Genomic DNA, 20,560 nt, shown 5'->3' with positions numbered 1-20,560 from the left:
AGGAACATTGTTCTGACAGCCCATTGAGTTTTACAGTTCCAAACTTTCCTGGTTAATGTACCATGGGCTCAGTCTGCTCCCTCCTCCTCCCGACTCCATTGCTGATGCCACGGCCCTGGGAGCTGCTTGCTGCCAGCACACGTGCCTGGCGCTGGCTCCGTGCAGCCAGGAGCACCCCGGCTGCGACCCCTCCAGCTGCAATGGTGTGGGAAAGAGCTCTGAGTGCTTCAGAGCCTGCTTTGCCTGGAGAGATCTGCGTGTGGCACTGCACAGGGTGAGAACAGAAAGTTTGGCTTTTACAGGAATTATAGAATCAGCAAAAGGTGGGGTGGTTTGGGTTAGAAACTGGTCTTTTCTCACTCACAGAAGGGCAGGGGCTTGAAGATCTGACCTGGCATCATCCCCAGACCTCTGGAGATCATCTAGTTCAACTCCCCTTCTGGAGCTGGGTCACCTACAGCAGCTTGCCTAGGATCTCAATGCCCAGGTGGGTTTGGAATCTCTCAGATACAGAGACACCACAACCTCTCTGGGCAGCCTGCTCCAGAGCTCCAGCAACCTCATGGCAAAGAAATTTTTCCTCATGTTCAGATGGAACCTCCTGGGTTCCAGTTTGTGCCCATTGCCCTTTGTCCTGTCACTGGGCACCACTGAGAAGAGTCTGCCCCCATTCTCTTGCCCCTCACCCTTTAGCTCTTGCTGGGCATCGAGCAGATCCCCTCTCGGGCTGCTCTTCGCCAGGCTAAACAGCTCCAGGTATTTTCTTGTCACAGAGGTGCTCCAGGCCCCTCAGATCTTTTGTGGCCTCCACTGGACTCTCTCCAGTAGTTCTCTGTTTGTTTTGAAATGGGGAGCCCAGAACTGGAACCAATATTACAGATGTGGCCTCACCGTGGAAGAGCAGAGGGTGAGGAAAACCTCCCCCAAACTGCTGGTCACACTCTTTTTAATGCAGAATACCATTCTTGGCCAGGTGGACATATTGCTGGCTCATGTTGTCCATTTAAGTACTGAAGTCTACCAGAAAATCTCCCCAGATCCTTTTATTCTCCAGGCTGAACAACCCCAACTCTTAGCCTGGCCTCACAGCAGAGGCTTCCAGCCCTCCCATCATTGCTGTGGCCTCCTCTGGCCCCACACCAACAGGTCCCTGTGTCTGCTGTGCTGAGGAGTCCAGAGTTGGGCTCAGCATTGCAGGTGGGTCTCAGCAGAGAGGCAGACTCTCCTCCCTCCACCTGCTGCCCACGCTGCTGGGGATTAGCCCAGGACAAGCTTGGCCCTGGGCTGGCAGTGCCTGGTGGTGGCTCATGTCCAGCTTTCCAACCACCAGCACCCTCATGTCCTTCTCTGCAGGGCTGCTCTGCAGTCCTTCATCCCCCTGCCTGGATTGCTGCTGGAGCCTGACTAGCCCCCGGTGCAGAGCTTTGTTGAACATGTTCTCATTTGTGCAGGAGGCTCAAAGCAGAGTGGCTTTTAACCAAAACTCAAGCCAAACTTTGTAACTTTGAAGTAGATCTGGACAGGCAAGTTCTGTCACCATACAGCTTACTAACAGCAGGACCCACGAGCTGGGAAAGGTCACCTTTATCCCTGGTGGACCAAGAAAAAGTCTGGGGAAAGATCAGCAGCAAAGGTTGTGTGCTGCTGCTGTGTGACAGTTGGTAAAGAGCAGGTTAAAGCCTGCGGAGCTCTGTCACTTTTAGGGCAGGGCTGGTCGCCTGCAGTGCGAGTTGGTTGTTTCTCTCCAGTGTTTTGAGTAATTGTTTTGGTCATTCATTCAGTGCAATATTTGCAGTGCAGTGCAGTGAACTGAAATGACCCAGAAATAATTCCCTAACACAGCCTGACTCTCTGGCTTACATTCAGAGAGAGAGTTACTGTTTTACTCACAGAAGATCTTCCCCAAACCGCTCCTCAGTCATGCCAGGGTAGCTGCTTCCATTCCTGCGATACCAGATAGCTTTAGAGACACAAAGTTGCATTTAGTGCTTCCTGCCTCAGATGGTGACTGTGTTGGGACAGAAATGTTGCATGAGGAACTCCAGAGGAGACCTGCAGGCTGTTGCCCAGAGGTGCAGCCCCAGCTACAGGAACTGCAGCTGCTTTTACGGGACTCAGTCCTCGCACCACCACCACTCTGCTGCAATGCACTGATGCTGAGCACTCACAGTGCTGCTCTGAGTGATTTGTTATTTGGGGAGGGCTGGCTGGTTAGAAGCTTCTTTGCTGTGAAGGTCTTGCAGCCCTGGAGCAGGCTGCCCAGAGAGCCTCCTTCTCTGAAGAGATTCCAACCCACCCTGGGCACTGTGATCCTGGGCAACCTTCTGTGGGTGACCCTGCTTTAGCAGGGGAGTTGGATGTGGTGATGCTCAGAGGTGCCTTCCAACCCCCATCAGTCTGGGATTCTGCATTTAACTGGCATTATTGCTCCTGCCACTGTCCCACACCAGGTGGCAGAGCAAAGGTCACAATCCTGATTGTATTGGCTGCAGTGAATTTGGATTGATTGTTATTCATCTGCAGGGAGGACTGGGATGTAAAAGCAGCTGTACACTTGCATGTGGTAGTGCCAGCAAGTGGCAGTGCCAGTGATGTCTTGTAGGCTAAAAAGCCTGTGAGGCTTTTTGTTGTTGTATAAAAATCATCAAATCATTTCAGTTGGAAGAGGCACTTAATATCATCAAGTCCAACCACTACCCAGCACAGTCAGGTCACCACTAAACTGTGTTCCTCAGCACCACATCTACACAGCTTTTAAATCTCTGTGGATGGTGACTCCACCACTTCCCTGGACAGCCTGTTCTAAGGCTTGACTACCCTTTTGGTGAAGAAATTTTTCCTCATGTCCAACCTAAACCTCCCCTGGTGTAAGTTAGGGCCACTTCCTCCTATCCTATCACTTGTCACTAGGGAGAAGAGACCAACCCCCACCTTGCCTCAACCTCCTTTCAAGGAGTTGTAGAGAGCCAGAAGGTCTCCCCTCAGCCTCCTTTGCTCCAGGCTGAACAACCCCAGCTCCCTCAGCTGCTCCTCACCAGACCTGCTCTTCAGACCCTTGACCAGCTTTGTTGGTCTTTGGACATGCTCCAGCACCTCAATGTCCTTCTTGGAGTGTAGTGTAACTGAACTCTGTACTCAAGATGTGGCCTCAACAGCGCTGAGGACAGGAGGACAGTGACTTCCCTGGTCCTGCTGACCACACTATTGCTTGTCAAGACCAGCATGCTGTTGGCCTTCTTGGCCACCTGAGTGCACTCTGATTCATATTTAGGTGTTGCCAGGTTGCTTTAGAATAAAGATCAGAAATTGCATTGATGTAACAAGGCAGTAAATGTTTTATTCCCTCCTTCCAGCCCTAAGTGGGTACCTAGTTTGGTCAAGTGTAGAGGAGAATTCAGACGCAAACACCAGATGCATATTTTGGCTTTTTCCTACCCACTGCTACTTTAAAATGGTTATAAACACCTCTCAGCTACTGATCTCTACAGACATGTTGGGCAGCTATTTCAAGCTGACTAAATCACCATTGCTGGCAAAACACATTAATTTTCATCCTTGTGACAATGCCTGATCCATCCTGTCCTGCTCTTAGGCACTGTTGGACACATTTAGCACCATGGTGGACTTATGACTCACGAATAACTCACAGGATTATTTCAGCCTGTTGAAGAGTCAAAAAAAAATAGCAACCGACTGTTTGCCACTGATGTTAATGCGACATCCCATTTTACAAACTGGGAAGTGGAAGGAACCAAGGTGTGTCTGTCCAAATGGTTTTAGTGCAACTCATTTTCCCTCCTCCCGGTTCAGCCAGCTACCAGCTATGGTTCTGACTCCGACACGGTGCGGGCAGGCAGCAGATGCCACCCCGTACTTCCTTCCAGCCCAGAGCAAGCAGCACATGGTCTACACCTGAATGCACGGCCATGCCTTGGGGGTTACAACCCAGCCCCCAGCAACCAGCCGGGAGCAGGAGCTGAGTCATGTTAATTGCAATGCTATTGTAGCCTGAGCAGAACAAACCAGCAACAATCAGGCTTAAAACAAACAACAAAACCCAAAAGCAAGATCATGTTATTTTAGAACAAAGGCACATGTAGCTGAACTAATACTCCTGACGAGCAAGGACATGGCTTTCTCGCAGGGCATCCTGCAGTCCTGTAGGGAAGAAGTGACCTTATTTGCATTTTTCTCGTTGAATCGCTGACGGGATTTCTGCAGCACGGCAAGAGAAAATTCCTCCAGGAGAGCATGGAAATATCACAGCACTAACGCAATATCCTTCAACTAGCTTCTTTTTCCTCAGCCATCCTTCAGCCCTCGCACAGTCACCCAGCACTAAACCACATCTGCACTTTGCTCCATGCCACTCCCCCACTTCTGCTTGCAGCAGAATGTGAAAGCAGCCCAGGAACTAAACATTAAGGCTTGGGTTAATTTTTCCTCCGCATTTCAAAAGCCTCAAAAATTGCTTTTCCGCCCTCCCTTTCCAGAACAATCCGTGCTCCTCCTTCCTCCCCAGCCCCGTTTTGTAGCCCTTCTAAAAGCAGAAGACTGATCTGCCCTCGCCTTGTGCTGGCACATCTGAGTGCCCCTTGCTAAGGTCAGCATTTTGAGTTTGAAGTCTATGGTTTTAGACGCTTCTAGCAGGAGCATTTTCAATTCTAATCACGCTTTCTAAATTGCTTAGACTATTTCCCAGCGTGATGTCCTGCTCCAGTTTTATAGTTAGATAATTAAATTCCGTGCACAGGAGCATTCAGCTCCTCAGCAGAGACACAGATGTAAGGCAGACTGCTGTGCAACTTCCTTGGCATCTTCTCACACTTTAGTGGCAGCTGATAGAAAGAACAAGGATTTTTGGGATAGAAATGTCTCATCTGTCCATTCAGCATATGACCACTGCTTCACCACCCCATTGGCTTCACCTTGGGATGGTAATGGCTGAGAAATAAGTGGCTTCAGGTGCTGGCCCAAAGTGTCAAAAGAAATGTGCCTGGGGAACTTTTATGTCAAGATCCAGGCTTTTTCCTGATGCTGCACAAGATCTTGGCCTGCCATCTTTCCCCAGGAGCAATGAAGCATCAGGAGACCAGTTAGGGCCTATTAACTGTCACCTTTTAAGCTTTCTGTGTAATGTATGCATTCAGCTATAGAAAAAGCTGTATGGATTAATTACACATATCCCAAGAAATGATAACAACACATTCTGCCCATGGCAGGGGGGTTGGAACTAGATGATCCTTGTGGTCCCTTCCAACCCTGAATGATACTATGATACTATGATTCACGTTTAAAGACTCATAGAACAGTTTGGGTTTGAAGGGATCTCAAAGATCACCCAGTTCCAATCCCCCTGCCATGGGCAGTGACACCTCCTCCTAGACCAGCTTGCTCAAGGCCCCATCTGACCTGGCTTCCAGATTTAGAGCTTCCACTTCACCTCACCACCCCCAAGGGGAAGAAGTTCCTCCTAATGTCTTATCTAAATCCAGGGACTTTCAGTGTGAAGCCATCACTCCACACGTTTGTATAAGGTCCCCCTCCAGCTCTCCTGCAGGCTACATTGATAATTTTTTAGTTTTCTTCTAATAAAGGATGTATTTTAAAATATTTTTATATCCTTTTATATTTTTTTAATATTCTATTTAATATAAGGTATATAAATTTAAAATATATATTGAGTTAAGTTTATACAATTTTTATATACTAATATAATATGTATTTCCTATATTATATATTTGCCATATTATAGAATCATAGAATGGTCCAGGCCAGAAGGGACCTCCACAGGTCATCCAGTCCAACCTTCCTGCAGTCAGCAAGGACATCCCCAACTAGACCAGGTTGCCCAGGGCCTCTTCAAGCCTCACCTTGAATATCTCCAGGGACGGGGCCTCAACCTCCTCCCTGGACAATCCATTCCAGGGCTTCATCACTCTCATGGTGAAGAACTTCCTCCCCACATCTAGCCTGAACCTCCCCACCTCCAGCTTCATTCCATTCCCCCTAGTCCTATCACTACCTGAGATCCTGAGAAGTCCCTCCCCAGCCTTCTTGTAGCCCCCTTCAGATACTGGAAGGCCACAATTAGGTCACCTCGGAGCTTTCTCTTCTGCAGACTGAACAGCCCCAACTCCTTCAGTCTGTCCTCATAGGAGAGGTGCTCCAGCCCTCTGATCACCCTCATGACCCTTCTCTGGACACCTTCCAGCACGTCCAGCCCTTTTTGGCAAAAGGAGAGGAAGGGGGAAAAGGGGTTTTGGGGGAACCTGGAGGGGGAATTCTCCTCTGGAGGGAGTTTCTGTATTACTTTCTTTACTGTATATTTTTGTATATGCTGTAAATACTGTCTATTTTTTATATATTCATTGCATTTCATTCTGCTTGTAAAATACAGCTTTTTTCATTTGCTTCTCTGACTGAGTTAGTGTGGTTTAAGTGGTGGGAGGATTAAACTTTCACACTACCACACTATCATACAGTACAGAATTATATAGAATTACATAGAATTACATAGAATAAACCAGGTTGGAAGAGACCTTCAAGATCATCGCATCCAACCCATCAACCAATCCAACCCACCTAAACAGCTAAACCATGGCACCAAGTCTCCTCCTGAACACCTCCAATGATGGTGACTCCACCACCTCCCCAGGCAGCCCATTCCAATGGGCAACCACTCTCTCTGTGTAGAACTTCTTCCTAACATCCAACCTAAACCTCCCCTGGCGCAGCCTGAGACTGTGAGTGACTACAGACTGACTACAGAGTTACAAGTGCGGTCAGAGTGGCTGGAGAGCTCCCAAATGGAGAGGGACCTGGAAGTACTGATCGACAGCCACCTGAACATGAGCCAGCAGTGTGCCCAGGTGGCCAAGAAGGCCAACGGCATCCTGGCCTGCATGAGGAATAGTGTGGCCAGCAGGAGCAGGGAAGTCATTGTGTCCCTGTACTCTGCATTGGTTAGGCCACACCTTGAGTCCTGTGTCCAGTTCTGGGCCCCTCAATTTGAGAAGGACATCAAGACACTTGAACATGTCCAGAGAAGGGCAACAAGTCTGGTGAGAGGCCTTGACCACAGCCCCTATGAGGAGAAGCTGAGGGAGCTGGGATTGTTTAGCCTGGAGAAGAGGAGGCTCAGGGGTGACCTCATTGCCCTCTACAGCTACCTGAAAGGTGGTTGTAGCCAGGAAGGGGTTGGCCTCTTCTCCCAGGCAACCAGCACCAGAACAAGGGGACACAGTCTCAAGCTGCGCCAGGGGAGGTTTAGACTCAAGGTGAGGAGGAAGTTCTTCGCCGAGCGAGTAATTCGTCATTGGAATGTGCTGCCCAGGGAGGTGGTTGAGTCATCGACCCTGGAGGCGTTCAAGAGGAGACTGGACGTGGCACTTGGTGCCATGGTCTAGTCATGAGGTCTGTGTTGATAGGTTGGACTCGATGGTCCTCGAGGTCTCTTCCAACCTTAGTTATACCGTGATACTCTGATACTGTGAAGTGAAATGACAGAGAATAGCACAGGTCGGTTGGGTACAAGGAAAGGCCGCAGGAGTCTGAACGTAATGTATAATATAACCTTTATTCTTTTTCCTCTAAACTCTTGGAAACTTACATAACAATCGTGCTTTAATTATGACACCATTTATAGACATTTAAAATGCATCTTAATTTATAAATATTTTACATTTGGTCCATAGAACAGGTTGCAGTTTCCTAAATAATACTGTACTCTTTTAAACAGGCTCTGTATATAGTTTTGAATATGTATATATTACATATATATTTATTTATTTATTATTATTATTATTTATATAGAGATAAGATTTGCTTGGTGTTCAGATATTTCCTTATTGCAAAAAGAATATATGATCATACAATAGTATTTTTTTTTGATCTTTCTTCTTTTTTTTTTCCCTTTTTTTGGTTTTTTTTTTTTAATTCCAGGGCAAATACTACCAAAAAATAAAAACCAAAACCAAACAAAACAAAACAACAAAAAAAGAGAAAAGAAAAAGAAATAGGACAAAAAAAAAAGAAAGAAAGATAACAGCTATTCACAGTTTACACACAGTAGTCCTACAACACTATTTTTGTGCTATGTGATAACGTTTGTACAGCTTTTTTTTTTGTTGTTTTTTGCTAAAGAGCAGGTCTGTCAAACATCTGTCAATTTGTTTACAATCAAACATTAAATACTGCATTTCTCTTAGGACAACGTGGGGGGGGGACTCGAGTACATTAAACAAGGAAGAGAAAAGTGGGAGCTGTTAATCCTTAGTCTAAATGAAACTCACACCGATGATGCGTGATGGCGTGGGGCGGACGGGGTTGGGGGGGGGGGGTCTCCTCTAAATCCCAAAGGCTCACGGGGCTTTTGCATTCCAGCTCTAGCCGTTTAAGGACGTAGCGTAGCTCTCGGAGTATTTTTACAGCTGATCTATGTATGATGAACAGTTTAGAACCTACCAAACATAGCGGGAGATTTCAAGGATGGGTTTCCAACGTGTACGTGTGGATTATATATAATATATATTATTTCTACACTGATGTGCTTGACATTCTGAGAATAATACCTTATTGCAAGAACATGTTTGTCACCTTCAGACAAAGAAACAACGAAAAACCCAACAGTCACAGTTAACAGGTTTCTCACGGAGTAGTTCTACAGGAAATTGTGCTAGCTAAACATTGTACGTTGCACAAAAAAAAAGGAGGAAAAAAACCCAACCAACCCAAGGTCTGCTGAAAAGCAGGTTTCATTGCACAGTTCTGTCACAGTCATTTACAATCAAACAGCAACTACTGCTTTTGTTTTTCAGTGTTTCCGGTTTTCCGTACTCCTTTGTGCCCGTCGTATAGCTGCCAAACGAGAAGCGCCGAGCGGGGCTAACTGCTGCCTTTTCCACACAGGGAAAACCACCAGCAGCTGAATTGGGCTTCCTGCCTGTGTGGCAAACGCAGCCCCAGCCCAGGCTGGAGATCCATTATTACCGAAATAGCTTTCCCTCATGCCTTCACCACCACAAAGAATGTATCAATAAAAAGAAAACTCCCCTTTCCCACCCCCCCACCCCCCACCCCCAAAGTGCTAAGGATCCATAGGTTGTCGTTTGTTTGCTTGTTAGAAACTGTTAAAAGTCCTTGAAGAGATTAAAAAGAACAGTTGTGAATTAAACCCTCAAATCGAAGTACAAGGACAAGCTTCAATCTTTAAGCCATTGTTTTGGTTTCTATTTCGGTGGCAATGCAATAGTGGTAGAATAACAACAGCTTGAATTGCAAATACTTTGTATTTCTTTTGCTCCTGGGAATGTTTAAAAGCTCTTGGCTATTACTGCTCACCCTGCTAAAAACTTCAGGAGTCATATTTTTTGCCTCTAACAGCTGCAACTCGTGTCATATCGATTCACACGGCCATGCTCCTTTCCTAAGAGACACAATACATAGACTTGTAGAGAAATTCACGATCCTAATTGAAAGTCATCCCAAAAGGCTAAGTACAGATCCTGTTCACAGCTACTCTATGCCTTATTGCCACCAACGGCCATTACCTCATTATGTAATTTGTACTAGGAATGTTTGTGAAGCCTGTGCCCACTGTTATTGGAAGGGAGTCTCTCCCCCCTCAAACAGCCTCGACTGGAGCAAACTTTAAGGGCAGACTTTTTGACTGGAAATCACTTGGTTACAAAATACTTCATCCTTTTAGTACAAAACAATTCCAAACTTAATTGCACTCCTGCAAAGTCAGAAATAACAGTCTTGGGATTCAGCTGTAAGAAAGGATGGATCGACTACTAAAAATCAGCAGCACAAAACTCCAAATAGTCGTGCTAAAAGGTAGATTAAAAAGGTCTTGGCACAGCAATTTACAAATTCCAAGGTATGCAACTATTGTTGCAAAAGGATAAAAACATTAACAGTCTGTGGATTGCCAGAGGACACAAAACACTGCCAACATCTGAGCTCGCGCAATGGTTGGGTCGTACCCATGGCGATTCCCTTAGAGTGGAGATGACCATTTTCTTTCTTTTTTTTTTTATTTAACCCCCTTTTTGTTTGTTTGTTTGCTTTTATTGTTGGTTGGTTTGTTTGTTTGTTTGTTTGCCACTAGAGGTAGGTAATTATATTCTCAGACATGAATTTGTGGTCATATTCAACCGTGGGTGGTTTTTGTTTTTGTTTTTCTGGAGCAGTACACTGGTACACTTACAAGACAGAAGTTTAGATGTAGGCTTCTTTGTTTGCAGAGTTGCTCTGTTGGGCCTGGTCAGGGCCGTTTTCAGGGTGAGTGATGTCTTCACTTGGCTGAATCATCACTTGGATGCGCTGTTTAAAGAACAACAATAAATGCGATGGGGTCAAAAAGCTGTTTCTAAGCCTGTTTGGTGTTTTGTTCGGTTTATTTTTCACCTAAAGGCTTCTCCCTAGGCATGAGAGCTAAAATTAATAACTGTCTATCTCCCAAGGCACTGAAAAGGCACTGCTCAGTTCTAGCTGTGCCCTGAACACGACAATAGGAGTTGAAAGATCACATACAGTATCACCAAGGTTGGAAGAGACCTCAAAGATCATCAAGTCCAACCTGTCACCACAGACCTCATAACTAGACCATGGCACCAAGTACCATGTCCAATCCCCTCTTGAACACCTCCAGGGACGGTGACTCCACCACTTCTCTGGAAATGGTAGGTGCCACCAGCCATTAACAACTGAACATGCCTAGGAAAAAGAAATGCAGGAGAGATTTTACTGAGTCCACATGCCAGGCACACTGAATCACAAATTCACAGAGTGGCAGGGGTTGGAAAAGACCTCTGGAGATGAGAGTTCAACTCCGTTGCCAGAACAAGTTCAACTAGGACAGGTTGCACAGAAGAGCAACCAGGCAAGTTTTGGATGACTCCAGAGATGGAGACTCCACAATCTCTCTGGGCAGCCGGGTTCAGGGCTCCAACACCCCAAAGTAAAGAAGTTCCTTCTCAAGTTTAGATGGAACTTGTGTGTTTAAGTTTGTGCCAGTTACCTCTTGTCCTGTCACTGTGCTCCACTGAAAGAATAGTGCTTCCATTCTGCTGACACCCACCCTTTAAGTATTTATAAGCATTCATAAGATCCCCCTCAGTCTTCTCTTCTCCGGGATAAAAAGCCCCAAGTCCTTGCTTCATAAGACAGATGTTTTAGTCCCCTAATCACCAGAGAGGCTGCAAGTTTGCAGTGGGCAGCAGAGACTCAAAGGTGGATGTAATGGTGACCTCCTCAGGGAGCAGAAGGGACTAGAGAGCATTGGCTGCAGCTTCTGGAGTTACTACTTCCAAGAGCCCAACAAGTAAAGTAGATTTGCATTTAAGATCATTTTATGTCTACTCTGCCTTTCCCAGTATTTTTTTGTGTTCCCTGTTCATGATGCTTAACTGCCTAGCTCACACTCATGTCAAGGAGACCAGTTTTGAGTGTCTAAGCCTGTAAGGGATATAGGATCCTCCTATTACCTAATGATCATTTATCAATACTTTCAAAAATGAGACCTTAATGCACAGCAAGATTGAGATGAGGAACTTTTACTGTGGTTGTACACAGCTCTGGTTTAGGGCAACAATTCTCCATTTGCATGTAAATGTTTCCACAAGGCCAAGGGAAAGGCATTCACAATGCAGGAGCTGAGAAGAAGCAGAGGTAAAAAAACCACCACCACCAAAAAAAAAAACAAAACACCCAAAACCCCACCACAAGAACTCTGGGTTTTATGCAGACTCCTTTGAAGCATCGCTGAGTCTCTTAAAATTTGCTGAAGACAAATATTTGGATCAAGATCTGAGCAATTCGTGAGGCAGTACTCGTCAATTCTGCTTAAGATCATCTGCCCCTTTGCAAAGACGGCTCTGTCAGCTGGTTTTAGAACATTCCAGAGACTCTGACAAATTCCTTCTGACAGCCTTTGGTTCCCACATTCACAGAGGACAGGGAAACGTGTTTCAGTCCTTGCGCTGAAGAAGTGTCTGATGTGCACAGAATGAGCTTATTGGCTGGAGAGGGAAACTGGGGATGTACCCAGATTAAAAAAACTAATCAAAAAAGGTCTATTAACTATGGCAACTGTATGTGATTAATAAACACTGTACTGGTCAAGAACCTCATCAGCAATTCACATGCCTTTAGCAGCACTTCTCTGAGGATCTTAAAATGAATTTAAGTCATACAATGCCTCTGTCATGTGGGAAGTGTCACCTCCTTTTAACAAATGAATAATGAATCAGGGAGTGGCTAAGGGCACAGTAGAATGAGAAAAGGCCTCTAAAGTTCTTTGTGAAGTAGCTGTTCACAGAAGTCCCTTACATAAAGATGGAAGGGAAGTGCAGCATAATCATAAGGTCTGCTCCCAAGATGCTACAGCTACCTTCTTGCAGCTGCAGCAGAACAAAGCAGGCATTGCAATTTACAACAGGAGTAATGGACAACAGGAGCTCACATCACAGAATCAGAAGGCACCTCTAGGGATCATGCAGTCCAAGCCCCCTGCTAAAGCAAGGTCACCCATGGCAGCTTGCCCAGGATCACAATGTCTGGGTGGGTCTGGAATCTCTCCAGAGAAGGAGAATCCACAACCTCTCTGGGCAGCCTGCTCCAGGATTCTGGCACCCTCACAGCAAAGAAGTTTTCCCTCCTGTTCAGATGGGACCTCCCTCTCAAAAATCTTTGATCACATCATAGGAAGATGCTCAATCTGGTCATTGTGAGCAGACTCACAGAGTTATATGGGTTTACTCCTGAGAATTTGATTCCAATTCCTTAGAGCATCACCTGCCTTGACAAGATGACAGCCTTCATGTGTTAAAAGGATACATTTACCTCTTTCATAAAGAGCTGCTTTGTTTCTAGGTGTGAGGAGCTGGGATGAAAGTTGGAACTGTCATGTCCCAGAGAAATGGTTCACATTTAATGCAGTGAACTATGTTTTACAACAGATGGCACAGACACTGTCTTGTCTTCTCTCTGTTTGGTGACTCTCTCTGGGATTGTTTAGCCTGGAGAAGAGGAGGCTCAGGGGTGACCTTATTGCCCTCTACAACTACCTGAAGGGTGGTTGTAGCCAGGAGGGAGTTGGCCTCTTCTCCCAGGCAACCAGCACCAGAACAAGGGGACACAGTCTCAAGCTGCGCCAGGGGAGGTTCAGACTCGAGGTGAGGAGGAAGTTCTTCACCGAGCGAGTCATTCGGCATTGGAATGGGTTGCCCAGGGAGGTGGTTGAGTCATCGACCCTGGAGGCGTTCAAGGGGAGATTGGACGTGGCACTTGGTGCCATGGTCTAGTCATGGGGTCTGCGGTGTCAGGTTGGACTCGATGATCCTCGAGGTCCTTTCCAACCTAAGTGATACTGTGATACTGTGACTTTCTAATGTTTTTTATCCTAGTGCATAATAGTTGGACTGAACAAGTGAGGCCACAGGAAATACAGCAGACAGGAAGTGCCCAGCAAGCCTCTATCAGTGTGTACAGCTCTTGCAGGACAAAATTGTGCAGTCAGTCAGCAGAAAGAGGCAGAGGTAGGTAGGACTTACCTGTTTTAAGGAGCCTTTCAGAGTTAGAAACATATACGCCATATAGCCTGGTATCAGCACCATAGAAGACAAAGCCATGAACCAGCCAACCCCCTGGCCCCATTTCGGGAAAACGTAGCTTCCCATTGTGAGCGGAGTCATTTGGATAGCACTGAAGAGAAACACTCCCTGCAAAACACAGCAGAAAAGGTTTGGATGAGATTTCCAGGGTGTTCCGTGGTCAGGAGTTTTTCTAGGTTGACTTGGACCTCAAGTCTGCCTTCACATCCCGGCAAGGAGAAGAGGATTCCTTTGGTTCCTGATGTTGGCTGCTGGGCACTCCTATCCTGGCCTGTTTCCAGTGTCTAAACTAGCCCACCCCAGGGAAAGCTGCTAAAGTGAAACTGCAAAGAAGGGAGTTCATTCTGATCCCAGGTTCATGCTTCATGCAGAACATAGTCTCAGAGAGGAGAGCGCAGAGAGGAATAGATGGTTAGCACATGGTCACCACCTCTGAACTTGCATTGGACAACAAATTCTGTGGAAAACTTTGTAAGACAGGAGAAATCTGCTTAAGTTTTACACACAATATTGGTCACCTTCCTGCTGAGCCACTAAAATAAGCAAAATGCATTCTTTTATGCCTTCCTGAACACTTGTTTTCAGAACAGTTAAAACTACTTTTGTCTGGGTAGAGGTGACTCAAGGAACCCTCAACATAAACACGTTTCTGTGCCCCTCTTTAATGCTCTTCCCTTGCTTTTCCACAGCTACCTATGTGGGAATAGCAGAGAAGTATCAGTGAGTGAGAAGCATACTGACATGTGTAAGAGTACACACTTGATTCCAGGTGTTCATGTTCCAGCTGAGCTGATGGCATGATGTGTAGTACAATTACATTTCTTTGCTCATTACTTCAAAATACACTTCATGGGAGGCTGGCTAGTTTGGAATCAGGAGAAGAGTGCACTGTGCTTTCCAGTGCACAAAATCCTTGCAAGATTTGCCAGAATAAGTGGTAGCAACGTTGTATAAACTGGGTGATACGTGCCAAGAATCCCAGGAGAATAGAACATCAGTTTATAATCCAAGACTGTTACCAGAACAGTGCCTGTGAAGGAACTCAGTTAACAAAATGTGGGCATTTTTGTCTGTGTGGGAAATTTAGACTTCAGAGAGATTGCTACATCTTATCTAAGAATACCAGAAATGGTCAAAACTGGTTTCTTTCATTTTTCCACCTCTGCCAATCAAACTCTTGACTAGTTACCATTTCCAGAGGGCTAATACAAATCTAGAAATTGCTCAAGGCTGCTTTTCCTAGGGCACAGGCTTCATCTAATCCCACTGCTTGTTGCCTTCTATGGAATTGCTTAAATCCTTAAAAAAGGAGTGAGGTCAGAGTCAATATGAACCTGTGGGGGTGGAAATGACAACGCTGTAGTACACAGATCACCTCATTTACATCCTTTCAATTATATCATAAAAGTTTGTTCCTTACTGCCACAATGATAGGAGTGAAAAACGACCAGCAGAGTTTCCACCAGATGCAGGGTCTGTATCCCACCATCTCTTGGATGTTGTCATAAAATCTATTAACACCTAAACACAGAAATAGAAACAGGTCAGAGAGTTGACAAAGTTGAAAGCTCAGTGGTTTTGAGAGGCACTGTCATACATGGTGAGGTATATTTGGGAGGTATATATGACACAGTTGGAAGCTCAATACAAACCCCAATATAACTTCACACCTGTCTGAATGGGAAGGAAATGTGCACATGCAGAAGCACCAAGAATTGTTTGTTCTCACTCTTCTACATCTTAATTAATTAATTAGTGACCACAAAATGTATTCCCATGCAAAGGCTGAGGAAATCTGTGCATCTAAAGGTCAGAGGCAACAAATGCCCTTGGTTAATTTCAACAGGAAGTGTGTTTGGAATGAGAGCTTCTAAATGATATTTTACAAATTAAATAAAACCCCAAAACCCCATCTTAGATTAGGCAGCTTCACTCTCTGTGGATATATGCACACCATGTACAGAGAGAACTGCATATGAAATCTAAGAGCAGCCCATCTACTGCAGTTGTTACCCACCAGCACTCCATCAGCTAAAAGGTATGTCTGTCATGCTATCTATAACTTGGATTTCCTTTTGTTTAGCTGGTGCATTTTTCCATTGGCATTTGCTGGATCCACATTCAGTATCTCTCCCCTAGAAAATGGTGTTTCACCCTCTTAGGCCCATGAAAAGCTAGTAAAAGACTTCTGTTATCTAGCTCAGAATCAATTTAGTACTATAAGCTGAAGCACCTCAGTAATCATGGGAGCAGGTCCTTGGAGTAGCCATCACAGAACTAAGGTCAAAAGCACAGATACTCTGGCAAGAATACGATGCATATGTGTCAGTTTTTTATACCCAGAGTTTGTCAGCCCAGACTTTGGGATGGTTTAGGGCAGTTATGCAAGACACCACTGACCAAGAAGCCTGGCTTTCACTAGAAGATCTTAGTGTGACAGAGCCATCTCTGGAAACCAAACATTACAAAGTCCAAAAGGTGTAAGTCATCACGTTTAGAGCAGCAGCAACTGTGAAGATCCAGACTTCCCAAGGAAAGAAAAAATATAGGGAAAAGTAACCTATCTAATATTCCTGAAATACTCAGCATCTAGTGACTTCCAGATTTATACACTGGGCACTTTAAAGAGGCAGAAGTACTTGCCACAGTCACCTTTGAGTCCTCTGTGGAATTCTATGCGTGTTTTAACAAAGCCAATTTCAGTTCCACCCTCAGCATGTGCACACCCAAAAGAACAAACCAGTAAGTGAAGTATCTTTAAGAGGTGCAAAACTTAGGGGAGAAAAAAATATGTATTGTTTACCATAGCACCAGGATATTGAGATGCACTCAAAGAAGACAAGGAACAAGAGACTCATTCCACTGGCAGAGTAGTAGTCAAAAAGTTTAAACACATAGATTCCACCCTAAAATACATCAGAAAGAAACATTAAAATAAGTAGTAAGGACTCTGATGTTGAGATAGATTAAAATGTAAGCTACAAACTAACAGTGGCAAATAGGTTAGGGGCATCTTAAAGCGAAGTAATTAAAGTGCACTTGAGGTCAACACTGACAAAAATGAGATTACTGCTAGAATTCAATTAAGTGGTTTAGTTTAACTTATTTCTTTGTTGTTCAATAATTCAATCATTTCCCTCAAACAGCTTGCAATGTGCTAGATCACAGGGAGCAACGGAGAACATTCCCTAGCTACCCTTTCATGGACTGCAAGATAGGCTGCAGAGATGTGTGTATTTTTTTGTCACCTGAACCATGAAGTGGGACACATTTTACAATGTAAATGAATGATCTAGTTGGAGATGTCCCTGCAGGGGGGGTTGGACTAGATGACATTGAAAGGTCCCTTCCAACCCAAACCATTTTGTGATTCTATGATAACGTCTGCTGCCTAAAGGCTCTAGATTGCCTTGATAATAGATCCTGGCCACTTTGATGATTTGCACTGGTTGGAGCAGGGGAATGAAGAAATAAAACAGATGCTGTTTGCAAGACATAAGGTCACACGCTTCTGCTGAACGTACCTGAGTAATATTGGACAGCCCTATCAGATAGGAAACAATGCATACAACAGCAATGAAGAGTTCTCTTCGGTTGCGCAGTAACTTGGGAAATTCATCCACCAAAGCCGTTATGAATCCTTCCACAGTGCAGAACTGCAAGGCAAGTCAGAAACAAAGTACAGCACAATGTACTACAGCAGCAGGATTACATGCAGGGGAGGAGTTTTCAACAGTGCCCATCACTAGCCTGAGGCGGCATATCTGTTAAATGATAAATGAAAATTCACTTGACTTCAGTGGAAGCAGTGCTGCTGAATATCCTTGTTTCTGTCTAAAAGGATCTGTGCAAAAAGACTTCTAGGTAGAGGGGAAAAAACCCAAACAAACAGCACTCAGCATTCCAAACTGTGAACTATAGCATGAGCTTCTTGAATATAAAGTGTTTGTTCTTGTGATAGAAGGTGATACACCTACAACTGAAGGCTTTTACCCCTACATCCTTCAAAAACTTCTGCACTCCTGCCTTCAGTGATTTACTCACACAGAGGCCAGTAGGCATAAAAAGTCCAATCAGATTAGTGTTTTGGGGGGAAGGTTAAAGGCACAAGATTGATTCTCATATGTAAGAAATCCACTACTTTTGGTATCCCCAGAAAATACTTTTGCTGAGGCTGTGGCTCTCAAACGGAAAGCACGTCCATGGTGCAGGATTTTTGTTTCTCTGTGTGTGTATTCCAAATCAATGCCATCCTTAAAATGGCTGAAATAATGAAAAAAACAGGATGCATGTGAAATTGTAGTATTTTATAGCAGTGCAATCAGAATTGAACCAATAGTTACAGTTCCTATAAATGATAGTGTATGAAATGTTTCCCTGACAGACAGCAAATGAAGAAAGCATGACAGCCTGGAGATATTTAGTCTTTGAAATAATATTAGACTACCTTTCTCAGCTGTTAGTTGCCTAGAGACAAGTTCTTTCAAGAACATTTTTGACCCAATTAATTTCACATTAGCTTCACCCCCCTGCCCCCCTCCCCCCACACTGAGCAATAGGTTTTAATGTCAAGCCTGAAGCTTACTGAAAAACAGAATGATAAATCCCATGAACTTTCAGCTTCCTTTCATGTTGTAGGATAAAATGCACTCTTGGTCTTTCTGTATTTTAGTTCATAGGCTGAAGTCAACTTGGATTTATAGAAAATGATGGATATTCTCTACTGGAAGGCTAGCACAGTACTAAGCCAGTAATTCTCACATTCCTTGAGGTGCCATGAAGCCTGTAACGTGGTGGCTTGACAACTGCAACTGGCTGCAAGGAGAGCAACACATCTACCTGTGACTGGTCACATAGAAATGACCAAAAAATTTCAGCAGGCAGCAGGGACTTTATCAACTCCTCAAAGCATGCTTTGCAAAACAAGACAGTTGCTTTCTTAAGTGTTTATAAAGGAGTTATTTGTATTAACATCACTAATTAATGAATGCTTTTGTTCAACACAGTCCTTTCTAGTGTAAAGAGCTTTTTCTTGTTCTATGTGCTGGCTTGCTCATTTATGTAATGATTGCAAGACCTCATTATTTCTTTATTTGGTCTAGTCACTAACTCTGCAGAATACCTTATTTGGATGTGCAAAACATCCAGGTTGTGCCTTCCCGTTCATTTCCAGCTGTCAAGCACCATCTATAACTCTTACCTAAGGCTGAAAAAGTAAAGCCTTGGTCCTCACTGCTGGGAATCGATTTCAGAACAAGCTAAGATGCAGAATATCCTCAGTAAAGAGCCTCTTACCTTCTCAATTTGCTTCTGACATTCCTGTGCTTAAAATGAAAGGTATGCTGCATGGTTTTGCACCATGTGGTAGCTTCTGAAGTTGCCTGTCAGAAATATTTGTGGCATCTGAATCTTGTAAAGCATTTCCCAGTGTCTCCCACACTGACAAAGCTTGCAAAGGTATTTTTTATCAGTTCTTTTACTCTCCCAGGTTCCTTCAACCTCTTGGTCTTTCCTTACCAAGTCCTGTTATTTATCAGATTATTGCAAAAAAACCATTTTGCACTACTTACAGCTGGCAGGCCAGAATGCATACAGAGAGAGGGGCTGCAAAAAAAATATTAGTCTTTGTTATGGATTTTTACACCAGTTTTACCTGACTGTCAATCCCAAGCATAAGCAACATGGAGAAGAACAGTATTGCCCACAAAGGAGAAACTGGTAGCTGTGTCACTGCTTCTGGATAAGCTAGAAATGCCAGTCCAGGGCCTGGGAGGAGAAACGGGAGAGAAAATGTCAGTGCGATAGACTGAGTGCTGTGATTATTTCTCCTGTTGATGATTTTAGGTTAATTTGAATAAGTCATCCACAGATGCATTATCTGACTAGGGGTTTCAGCTTCATCAGTGCTCATGGACCAATAAGTCAGTGCATGTATCTTGCTTTCAAAATGAACCAACCAAAACAAAAATAGAAAAGCAACCCCCAAAATGCCCAAGCCAACCCAACCAAGCACACATAAAGGCTGATGAAGCACTGGAACAGGTTGCCCAGGGACCTGGTGGAAGCTCCATGCCTGAAACTTTTTAAGGCCAGGCTGGATGTAGCTCTGGGTGACCTGATCTAGTGTGAGGTGTCCCTGCCCATGGCAGGGGGTTGGAACTAAATGACCCCTGAGGTCCCTTCCAACCCTGACAATTCTGTGATTCTAAACCACTGGATGCAGCCCAGGAGCTACTCCTGAGAGACACCTTTGCAAAGCAAAGGTAGGGAATGTTATCCGTGGCTGGGACAACATCTTCAGGTACTGACTGTCTCCCTCTTAAGGGGTTACTGACAGCTGTAATCATCTGCTTTGAACCAGGTAGTTCAGAAGAGAACTGAAGACAGCTTGAAAACGGAGAAGCGACTTCCCAGCATTTATGGTATTCCCATTTTCTATTCTGTTTAATTAGTTATCTTAAATTGCAGATTTATGTAGCAGTGAAAGGAAAACCCTTTTCATTGATATTCATGCTAACTGCTGACGTGGGGCATAGCGTTGGAAAGAGAACACTAATTTCTATTCAACAAGAAGGAGCTCTTTTTTTTGTTGTCACAGCATAGCTGCAAGGCAGCTGTCAGATTCCAAGGGAAACCTGTAGCAAACTAAATAATCACAGAAATAAAATTAGTGTGCCCTTGCTTAGGGGAGGTATCTTGTTTTTCAGTTGTCATTAAAAACAAGTCTGGCTGTGACAACTGGTTGGACATATATAGCTTTGAAACCAGTGAAGCATGGATTGGCAGTGGACACCTGAACTGTCAAAGTAAATGCAAGGGCAAGGGCAATCAGATCCTGGGTTGCATCAGGAGAAGTGTGGCTAGCAGGTGGAGGGAGGTGATCCTCCCCCTCTACTCGGCCCTGGTGAGACCCCACCTGGAGTACTGTGTCCAGTTCTGGA

At 44.7% G+C, this 20,560-nt stretch overlaps 1 protein-coding gene across 1 annotated transcript in view; it reads right to left on the bottom strand.

Moving 5' to 3' along the window:
• Positions 1-10,021: 10,021 nt before the first annotated feature.
• Positions 10,022-20,560, bottom strand: part of SLC6A1 (solute carrier family 6 member 1) — a 76,447-nt gene continuing 65,908 nt past the window's right edge. The window contains exons 10-15 of the mRNA XM_068158061.1: positions 19,273-19,385; positions 17,144-17,275; positions 16,423-16,525; positions 15,040-15,140; positions 13,560-13,727; positions 10,022-10,329 (exon numbers count right to left, since the gene is read on the bottom strand). Coding sequence (XP_068014162.1) covers positions 10,225-10,329; positions 13,560-13,727; positions 15,040-15,140; positions 16,423-16,525; positions 17,144-17,275; positions 19,273-19,385 — 722 coding nt within the window. The 3' untranslated portion in view covers positions 10,022-10,224. The remainder of the gene's footprint in view (positions 10,330-13,559; positions 13,728-15,039; positions 15,141-16,422; positions 16,526-17,143; positions 17,276-19,272; positions 19,386-20,560) is intronic.

This window comes from Melanerpes formicivorus, unplaced genomic scaffold, assembly GCF_026170545.1.
Source record: "Melanerpes formicivorus ecotype bairdi unplaced genomic scaffold, bMelFor1.0.p_v2 SCAF_38, whole genome shotgun sequence".
Classification (NCBI taxonomy): domain Eukaryota; kingdom Metazoa; phylum Chordata; class Aves; order Piciformes; family Picidae; genus Melanerpes; species Melanerpes formicivorus.
The sequence above is the reverse complement of the archived record's forward strand: the minus strand, read 5'-3'. Positions and strand labels throughout refer to the sequence as shown.